Below are 10,846 nucleotides of genomic sequence, written 5' to 3' on the forward strand. Positions count from 1 at the left end.
CGGTCTAATGGCCTCAGGCTTTAGCCAAACTATAATGATAGCGAGCGGGCAGAGATATGAGGAAGTATGTACATGTAGAATGTGCTGAGCATGAGCTGAAAAGCCACCTTCGGGTTGACTGAAATGCCGGTCGCGCTTGGGTAGGCTACAGGAGTTCTACGTGCCACTTGGCTAAAGCTTTCTATGGGGCACTGACTCTGCAACGCTTGTCGCCGAATATGGCTATTTCATCGCAGCAGTAGGCCCCGCAACAAATGGCGTCAAAATTTCGGTTTCCGGAGACAGCCTTTGGATTTCTGAGATCGTCCATTGAGTTGGCTTGTGGGGGATGAATTCTTCATAGACCAGAGCCTTCACAGTCATTCAATGCGCAGTGGGATGTGTTACTGGGGCTTTTGATTCTTTTCAATGAGACAGAGCCTCTTAAACAACGTTCTTGCTACCCGTGAGGCTGCCGATAATCCCCTGTTCGTCTACCGCCAAGCTGACACAAGTACTAGCGTTGGAATTGCGGACCTGTGGAAAGATGACCGCCAATCTGCACTTGTCCACTGTGTCCAAGTATCTTTGAAGAGCCTTGATTGTTAAATCGCGACATGACGTTTTCCTTTAAGCAAAGCGCTTTGGTCGCGGAGACGTAGAATTCATATTGTCAATTGAGCCACTTCCCAGGGGCTCCCGAGGGGAATAGAGCAGGCCTGAACTTCTCAGTCTTGAGAAGGTGACGTATCTATCTGCGTTGTCTCTGGGTCCACTGTGATATTCAAGAGGCTAGGCTAGGCTCAAGCGTTTCACACGTCCAGTCCACATACAAATAGTACCTTTAATTGAGATGATCTGTTACGGCATTGGTCAAACGGAACAAGTACAGGCTCGCAGAGATGGCTAAGCCGCCGATATTCATGAACAGAAGTACAATGTCTGCTGCGAGCGATGATTCCACCCAGGTAGGAGTGCGTACGTGACATGATGAAGTCAAGATTGACCTGCTGACTGACTCGCTGGCCAAAAGAATAAATGAATGAACGGCCTCAAGAAAAAGTATTCCCATGAAAAGAAAAAGCAGCGGTCGACGCAAAAAGAGATCTTTGCCACGAACACGTAAGTCAGCAGCTCTTGAGCTCAGGCGAAAAGGGTTGGACACACGCTGATAGACAGATAGGAAATATCTCGATTCTCGACTGCAGCGTAGGGGATTTGACTCCAGATCAGTGCCCCAGTATAATGGTAAATTTGTGTCTGAATCTCATTCGCTTCACGTCCTGCCGAAGTTAGCCTTGACGTTCTGTAAACATGGCCTTCAGGACAGACGGATGGGTGATCATATACCGGGTTTGCGCGTCACCTACCCCCCTTCAGAAGTATCCACAATTCGCGGCAGTAATGGATGAACGAGTTGGGGCCAAGACGTGGTCACATCTCAGATGCAAAATTCGCCGGCTAGAACTTGGCTCATCACGCCTCTGTAGAAAGTATAAGACCTTTGTAAATGATTGGCTCCACGGTCATAGTCTTGGGTCTCGGATCCTTTTGGCTGCGACACGGCGGAGCCCTGCTTGCTGAGCAAGATCAAGCCTTAAATGATATACGCCCACTATAGACGTCGCTGGTTCTAGATGAATGGTATCGTCTCGTTCATAGACGGTCACCTGTCGAGCCTCATACACCAAGCAGACTATCGTCGTCCTCGGAAGTAGGACCGACGATTGAGACTTCCAGGTCAATTGAGTTCATCCAACAGACCAAGAGTGGTGCTATTCTCGACGAGATAGTGGCAATCTTTCTTCCCTTCTAAGTTTTCTTCTTCGCAGTTTGCCGCCTGGAGGCGCACCTTGCTGACTGCCGTATGACTCTCACGGGGAAATGTTCGAGGGCCAGGATGGTCTGGGCTAGAGAAACCTCTACAGTCACTGGTGAGCTCGTCTCAAAGCACTGACTTTTAGCGCGGGAACCAGCGGTCCCAAACGCCCCAAGGGGGGAAATGGCCTAGGAGTATGCGCAATACCAAGAGGACAAGTGCTTGAACATTAGTGCTTTACCAAATTCTGAACGAAAACAAGCGCATGTGCAAAAGCCAAACGTGGCACAGACCTGCGACGTGGCGTTGAGGAAAACCCCGTAGATCAAGACAAGAACCAAGATCACGGAAACCTGATCTTCCGTCTCCTCCGGGAACTTCTTATCTCAATCAGATGCGGTCAACATCATGCAAAGCATAATTCCAGGTAACCTGAGGTGGAGCCCGTACTATGACAGTCATGGCTTTGGCTTTGGAGACACCTACGAACTCGAAGGCAATGGCCACGAGATGGCAACTCCATCAAACGATATATCGTGGGCCCTGAGTTTTACTGCAGCTGCTACAAGGCCTAAAGGATCGCTTGAAAACAGTCAGCAGTTGAATTTCTTGGATCTTTCAAATGAAAGGAAGTAATTGATTTGAGACCTGAGGCTTTTGACAACCCCTGCACTTGGGAACTGTTCACAGTTTCACACCCGGACCTCTATTACTTAACCATGTCTATTCCAGTCGTGACATCGAGAGGTGTTATTTTGCTATTCTTGGAAGCTCATGTCTAGGTCTCTTTGTTTTTGATGGTAACCGGCTGCAGCATCTAGATATCCACTTGTCCAGGTGTTGTTGATGAACCCAAAGTGAAGTTGTGCTTACATTGACCCTTGTCCACGATGCAAGGTAGATCGGCTCTCCATATGCGACGCTCTGCAATTACCAGGCAGTTCTCACATCTTCTCCACGCCACAGATGAACCGCCGAGACATTGGGTAGGGACTGTGGCCCCGGTCTCGATGCTTTGAAACCTAATGCCTAGTAGGGATTTGCAAAGACTGAGAAACCGACCTCCTTAGACGTGGTCAACCTAATTATTTTGGAGCTGGGCTTCCCTCCTTCGTTCCTAATTTCGTCTTGATTCGTGGGATTATCTTGCTGGTAGCATGTCTTGGACTTGTCGGTATGGGCCAGACGCAGACCCCGCCCCATGCTTCTCACGAATCCTGTCTTCAATCTTGTGTATGGTCCACGAAAGCCTGGAACAGAAATCTATGGGTCGTTGCGTAAATTGGCACGCATTCGCTGCCGTGTGGCTTACTGCCTGGTGCAATTGGTCCGCTCAACGCGCCCGATAGAGTTGCGATGGTCACGATGCCAGAAATGGGGCGAGAAGTTTCGCGCAGGGGATCATTGGCAACAACATCAAGGTCTCATACAAAGAGCTATCGTTTTCGTGCCGGAGCTTACACAATAGGGAATAAAGGCCTGTTAGCCCTTCTTACTTTTATTGATACTTTCATATGCTATGTGACCACCTGCAGTGGAGAAGTGTAGTACAACTTATGTTGGGTTTGAACTAATCGGAAAAGATCCAGGCCTCTTCTTGATGCTTGGCGGTCCATATTCGAGATGATTCTCATTCTTGTTTAGCTGTTTGTCATTGAAATCTTTGGATCTTCCCGAGACCAAGCTTTAGCTCCACCAAGTGCGGCCTGGAATTCACAAGGCACTGGTCCGCAATGTTCCAACCCGTCTCTGTAGCCCTCGGTGTCCAGTGTCGTCCATAACGTTTGCTCTGCGAGCGTCAGTCGCCTGCTGACTGCTGAGGACATCGGAATGTCCGCATACATACAACAGAATGTATCCCTCGACGCAGGACTTTGCTGTCTGGATTCTTTTGGTCTGTTAGTGTCTCTTTCTGCGATTCCGACCACCACCATGTCCAACAATTATTGCGTGTGTAATCACGGCCTTTAATTCATACCAATACAAACCCACTCTTATCCACCATCATCCATCCCTTAGATCTATGCAGTGGTCTATCAGTTTGACACCCGTGTAGGCGTTGACGCCTAAGCGAGAACTCCAAGGACACTCATTCAACGAGTGCGGGCATGCATCACTTCTGCGCAGCTGACCATCGCTTGTGTAACCACGAATTTACTCATACCAAGCTCCTGGCCGTCAATGGCGAGGTCGCAAACAAAACAAACCACACTTAATCCGGGGAGAAACTTCCAAACCTGCTTTGCGTCATTGGGCCCGCTTCATGGCTGGTATATCGAGTCTTGGATTCCATGTTAAAATTGAAGTTCTGATGCCGCTTCAAACATGTCGATGTACGTACAGTCACTTCTAGATACATGAATACCTTTACCTCATTTCAAAGATGTCAATCCGGTTTTCACGGCAGCAAATACTGCTAGTGGCTTCATCAGATTCCTCAGTTGGGCGCAGTTGTCCAAGTCACAAAACAATGTTAATTATTGAGCGGAATCATCTCGATTTCTCACGGCCAAATTCATCGAATCCTGATCTTACACCAACGGCCGACTCACCACGTTCAACATGGGTCGGAAATGACACGCTGGTCTCTTCCGCGCTCCTGCGCAGGGTTTCACAAGCAGCTCATCGCAGCCACCTACATTTCTAGTTCCCAAAGTGTAAACACTCCAGCCACAGCACAGAAATACACCCGTCTCCATGCGGCTGCCTGACCGATCATTGCACAGAAAAAGGGTCTGCGCGAGCGACTGGGTCAGCGTTAAACGGGCTTTGTGGAACACAACCCGAGCGTGGCTGAGCGACTCAACAGCTCGATCCCATTTTCTCGAAATAGGACGGCAAGAAGCTAGCACTGCCGATGAGTACATGACAGCGTACCACCGGCTAGTCTTTCGCTGCGCCGTAGGACATTATCTAGGTAGATCCCAGAGAAGTGGTGGCCGATCTCCGGCTGACGCTCCACTACAAATGGCGCACTTGGGCAGGGCCCAGGACCTGACGGTCCAGTCCAAGCCAACTTAGCATCCGACTGGTTTTTCTCCATCACTGAAGATGTTTCTCGTAGCGCTTTCGTGTCATATGCATCCCCGTTATCGTTCAGCCGCTGATGTGATGGATGCTTTCTGCGTGGCTCGCACTGCTGGGTTACCGCGCTAGGTATGAAAGCCCGTTGCTGACCCGGCCAAGTCCGCTCCAGTCGCTATGTAATTGCCCCATTACCCACAGTAGTTGAGGTTCTTCCACAATCATACCGCCATTTGATTGACATATCGGGGAAAATTTGTTGCTGCTACCGCTTGTGGCTTTGGAACTGTAATCTCCATCAGTAGAACTACATTTCAGACCATCTAGGTGTGAGCAAGCTGATTCAGGGCCTTTAGATTGTCCTGAGCCAAAGAGGCGCTGTGAATTAAGCACAACAATAACAACATGCAATGGTATTGGCGCTGAGGTTAGAAAAGAACAGATCTCACGCCCCTACGTAGCTGTATCGTACTGAAAACCAGCCCGAGTTCGTCTTATTCAATGATGTAGTCGAGCAATGACAACCAAGGGACAATAGTTCTTGCGGCAGCGGCGGAAATATGGTAAGTCTATATCCCTATCCTCGCTGAAGCACGTTAGGGGATCCTGTTTTTCAGCACAGAAGGCATGCAGCAGAAAGACCCATCGGCATTTGTTCTGTAGGTATAGCCCAATGATTGATAACGCGTGGGACTGATGGGGGTGCAGTGCTATTATGTTTGACGGGACTGCCGGATCTCGCCAGCAATGCATCACGTCAAGGGAAGGCTGGTCACGATTCCCGGGCCCTTAAGGTTTGAGTTCGATGGCTCAAAATGACACCTATCGCTTTGCTATCAGCTATAATACCGTCGCACCTTGCCGCCATTCTCAAAGTCTCACAAATAGCATGTCACGTCCGTCAATCTAGGCCGTTTTACAAAAGAATCCCTGTGTAGATTCGTGCACAACCAAGGAAATATGGGAGGGCTCCTGATACTTCATTCACATCGTAAACATCGTGTACAAGCTACTCACTATTGAAAGCATTGCTTTAGGCATGATGTTGGTTGTCTCTGAGGCTTGTGCTGACCCGATCTAATGAAATCATGACTGCTGGTGAGTACCTCAGCTCTCCCTCTATTTGATAATCCCGCGTAATAATCTTCGTTCTTTTGGTACGCCGGCTCCGCGGCCTTCTGAGACCATCTCCCGGTTGCTCATATTTCTCATGTCCAGTTTATCCATTGAGTGGTAAGAGCTTGCCATCATATTCATTCTTGATGAGTCTGGTTTACGATGGACTGCGATCTTGCCTCCGACCTCAAACAATGCCTAGAGCGATATCCGTCGTTCAACTCCAATCAGGCTTAATTGCATCTCGCTGATCAGGGCATTATCGAAGCGTGTAGCCCTCTGAACACTTGATCATATGACGAGCTCAAGGGTTGCCTTGTGGGCTGTGAACACACCTCTCGCCACTTCGCCATCGGAGGAATCATAACTAGGACGTTGCTGGTCGCCATCTTGCAGTTGAGCCACGTTCGCATGTGCTACAAAATAACTCTAAGATGAACGGTGTATCCCTATCATCCCCAGATGCCCTCTTCTTGAGTTTCTACTCGATTCCCGATCAAATCTAGTGTATATGGAATAGTCAGAACACTTCCCGCCTGGCATGTCGCCGGCCAGTATGCTATGAGCACAATCTTAGTCTCGACGTAGCTATAGTGCGTACGGAAATCGGCGGTCATCTGTTGCTTCAATGACAAGAGGGACTTGACCACTTTGAAAAACTTGATGTGAATGGCCGGGCTTGCCGAGAACATCACCATCTGCGAGGCCATGGACATGAGGAGTGATGCCGTCGGCATCGAATGTGTCTAATTGCAGTGCTTCAGCGTAAGTCCGCCTGCACTCCATGTTCGAATCCGAGTCTCTACGTGGAAGCTCATGTACGTTAAATTCTTTCGCTCAATGCTGGTTGTATAGGTGGGAGGCGAATCGATCGCCAGTTTGAGGCGATCACATTGTAAGAGTTGGCGTAGAAGGTACGTGAATGACCTCAGTAGGGATATAGGCAGAATGTCATATGATATCGCTCCATTCGTAGAGAAGCATCAGCAACATATCGAATACGATATTATCTGGGAAACGACATAAACACCTGAGAATATGTAGCACTTACCAGTAAGAATCACTGCTCATATCGTTAGTAGGGTGTACAAAAAGATTTCTTTGCGTGGGACAGAGCCTTAAGGTTTTGATTATCAGTCATAAGTACTCCGCAGAAGTCACTCGAGAAACTTAACTCAGCTTACTTTTCAGGCAAGCCAGCAGGGGGGAAATAAATCCACTATCAGCTTCCTATGAGCGTCTATCAGCAGTAACCAAAAGAATCCATATACTATGCTTCATCACAGGAACAAAGCATCAGAGCCTCATCATACCTTGCACGCAAGTAATAATATTAAAAGTCTTCGTGTCCCAGCCCTACCAGTAACAGATGATATAGCGTAGCACGCATTAAGGCAAATTCAGGAGGGTTTGATAAAGCTGCCTCAAGCACCAAATCCGCACACCGCATTCTCACGTCTAGCGCGCAATATCTGCTATAAACTCTTCCAGCTCGTCTGATATCCATAAATATCGCCAGTTAACCCATGCAGACTGGAAGTGTGGGTTTTCTCGCCAGCCAGTCTGTTTTTATGTGCCCCTCGGCTCTCTCATGCTAGTTGGGAAACCAACTTCCACGTATCTCCGTCAAACACCTCTGCTAGCCTGTGTCGGCCGCAGACCTACGCTGCACATTTGAGGTCTCGTGGTCTTGCGAATCCATGCCATATAGCTCCGATTCTGAGCAGACGGCAATTTTTCTTTCCGGCACTACATTGAGACAGATTTTGAAAGCATTTGCGGCTTGTTACCCGTCCTGACACCCTGGCCGGTCTTAGAACTCTGCAATGTACCGAAGATGTAGACGTCACGACTCTGCGCAGCTTCGAGAAGTTTCCACCTTCACTTGCAGTTTCATCTATTGCGGTCCTCGTTATGAAGTCTCATTACTAGGGTCTGTTCACGATCGACCTTTCTTTTCAGGGTGTCTGCAGTACTTAGGCGGGCACGAGCATCTCGTGTATGATCGATTCTTCCATCATGCTGACTCTGAATTCCAATGCTCTACTACCCTTAGCCACCTTGCTATCTCGGTAAAACATACCGGTCTTTTTGCCTCGTATCCCGACCGTCCAACAAGCCAGAATACCGCAGACCGGGTCTGCTGCTCACAGCGTGCTTGGTAGTGAACAGATCATTCGCAAGGGGGCAACGGCTCCTCTACCGCATTCTCCAGCTCTTGAAGGGCGTCACGAAGCTTTTGTGCGGCCTCTGCCACTCGTGGTCGCTTCTTCATCTCTGCTCCCAGGGCCCGGTCCGCAACACGCTTCCTCCGGACCGAGGAGGCCATCTCTTTTTCGATTTCCTCCTGGTGCCCCATCGCATCTGCCTTTGCCTTGGAAATGGAGTACCAGTCCTCTTCTTCGTCAACTTCGTCAAGAGATCCCTCGTTCTGGTCCTCGATGGCCTGAAGGCGAGCCAGAGTCTTGCGTCGCAGCTCCGTAATGCATTCTTCCGAATCATTCTTCTTCTGCGACGCCTCAGCGGCGTACGTCTCATCCTGGGCAATTCTGAGGCGTATCCTTTTAATGCGGTCGGTGTGCTCAATGTCGTCCAGAACCATTTTGGCCAAGTTGGACCCCTTCTCGCTGCTCTGGCTTTCATGGCAGCTAGCAGCACCGTGGTTCGTCTGCCCCGTCTCGGCAACGGGCTGCTCTGTCTCGTCGTCCATATCGAAGTAAACCGCGCTGTCTACGAATTCGTCTTCTGATGTGTCGGAATCGTGCTCTTGACCTTGGGACTGGGCCATATAAGAAGGCAGTGACGAAACTTCCGGCGGCGTATCTCGATCGTTTGTTGATTCGGGCTCGAATGGCGACAAGGTGAAGTCCAGTGCGCTCCGTTGGACGCTTGATCTTGGCGTCTCGAGCGGGCCGAACGGATCGCTCTGCAGTGGTCTTGCTCTCTTGAAAGGCGGCGAGGGTGCGACGTCAAGGGAAGATGTTTCTCTTTGTCGGACGCGACACAATTGACGCGACGCTTCCGGAGAGTCTGAAAAGGATCATCGCAGGTCGGGCGAAGGAGGATGTCTGTCCCGCGTGGGAGTGTGTGGGCTGGCGTCACGGCTGGCGGCACGGCTGAAGGTCTTTCGATCCGCAGTTTCAATAGATGCAGCGACGGCGGGAGTTGTTTCCTTTGCCTCCGTTTTTCTTCTCGGTCTTTGTACGTGGGAGGCGATATTGGCATCAACTGTGTTATGGCGTTTGTCAGCACCTCAGAATATGGAAAGAACGACCGAGGGGAGGGGATGGCGACGCACCGGAGTTTGCTGCTCGCTGGAAGCGTGTTATCTCCGAAATCAGGCGACTGTTGACGACTGTGGGCTGCGTATTCCAGGCGTCGTACAGCTCCTCGATGCGCAAGTCGGGGCGCGCTTTGCACAACTGAATGAACGAGCTGTTGCATGCGCGGGAACTGACGACTTTGAAACCAAAAAGCTGCAGCAAAATTCCAAGAGAGACGTCGAATGCTGTAAGTACGGTGGCGTATCGGCTTGGAAAATCGGGGCGCAGGGATTTGATCTCGTTGGCAAGTCTGCTGTCAGCGGCGTTTTTCAGAATCTTGCGGTCGACGTTGGACAAAGCCCAACGGGAGAAGTCGGCTTCCTTGAGGTTGGCGTACTGCCTGAAGCCGGCTTTAAGAGCGTCCCACAGATGGCGTGGAGTCTCCTCAGCTGAAGCTGCCGGGGGATCGAGCTTGTCTAGAGTTTCTTCGACAGGCATAACGAGAGGAGGGTGGGCTCTGGAGAAGACAAAGACATCGGTCTTCCAAAATCGAAGGGCGGTCACTGCGTCGATGAAGGTGTGTGTTCTGCTTGGATTGAACTGCAGTGGACAAGTTGCGGTGGGGAAACAAATCGAGAAGTTTTCGGGCGGGGACAGCGCCTGACCTGAGGGGTTTTGGGAAGGAAGTCACGCATTGTTAGAAAAAAGAAGATCTAATGCCGGCTCGTGGGGATAGATGGAAAGGCATTGAACACGAAGACATAGGGAATGCCGTTACTGGGAGCGTCGGATTTGCGGTTGCGATTGACATTGGCGCTATTCCAATTCCAGACTCGGCAAATGGGTCGACTATGCCAAGTTCTGGAGAAGCGATCAATCCGTAGACCAAGACGGTCGAAACATCAGGACACTGGAAGTTGAAGACAAAAGCGGCATAAACGTGGCCTTCGAACTACGTCAAGTCACTGATGGCCTTGGCAGAATCGACCTGTCGCATTTGGCTCAAGGTTATATCGACGACGAAAGCGTGCAATCGGTTGAAACAATTATGAGGTGAACATGGTGCGTATTTGGGCGTTTGAGCAGGTTGCCGAGCAAGATTGTCCTTGAGGCGCTGTTGTCGATGAACCTTTCGAGGCGACCGTTCAAGCGGGGAACACTGGCAGCCACCCAGACATATTCATGTGGGCCAGGGCGAGCAACGTGTGGTTGAGGACCCATGTGAAGAGGTAGAAAGCCAGACTTCCTAAAGCTTGGAGCGTTGAGACTACTCCCGACGCTTTCGAGGATGTCGGGGCAGCGACCAAAGAGTGGAAGCAAAGTAACGTCCCGCAACCAAAGTGGAACGTGTGTTTTGCGCAGACTGCTGTCCTTGCAGTTGCGCGGCTCGGACTCCGTGTTCGCCTCCGACGTCTTGTGCGTCTCGTAGTCCTCCTTGAGAGCATGCTCTTCGCGTTCCTTCTCAGGCTCGAACCGCCGTGCAGCTCTGCGAACCTCAACAAGATGGCCTGCGATGCGAAGGTGTCGGCTTGGATTGAATGTGGTGATGGAGGGCGGCAGATAAGTTGCAGGAGATGGATTGGGTGGAACCAGAACAGAAAGGAAGTTCGCGGCAATGAGGATTGTACCTGCACAAGCTTTATTT

At 50.3% G+C, this 10,846-nt stretch overlaps 1 protein-coding gene across 1 annotated transcript; it reads right to left on the minus strand.

Moving 5' to 3' along the window:
• Positions 1–8,111: 8,111 nt before the first annotated feature.
• On the minus strand, positions 8,112–9,699 carry CGGC5_v017314 (uncharacterized protein; the record flags this gene model as incomplete). Its single annotated transcript, XM_032026762.1, has 2 exons — positions 8,112–8,968; positions 9,237–9,699. 2 exons carry the CDS (start codon positions 9,697–9,699, stop codon positions 8,112–8,114), a joined length of 1,320 nt encoding a protein of 439 aa, XP_031876785.1.
• Positions 9,700–10,846: the final 1,147 nt, after the last annotated feature.

This window comes from Colletotrichum fructicola (assembly GCF_000319635.2).
Source record: "Colletotrichum fructicola Nara gc5 chromosome Unknown KSG_Nara_v1_contig12, whole genome shotgun sequence".
NCBI classification, from domain to species: domain Eukaryota; kingdom Fungi; phylum Ascomycota; class Sordariomycetes; order Glomerellales; family Glomerellaceae; genus Colletotrichum; species Colletotrichum fructicola.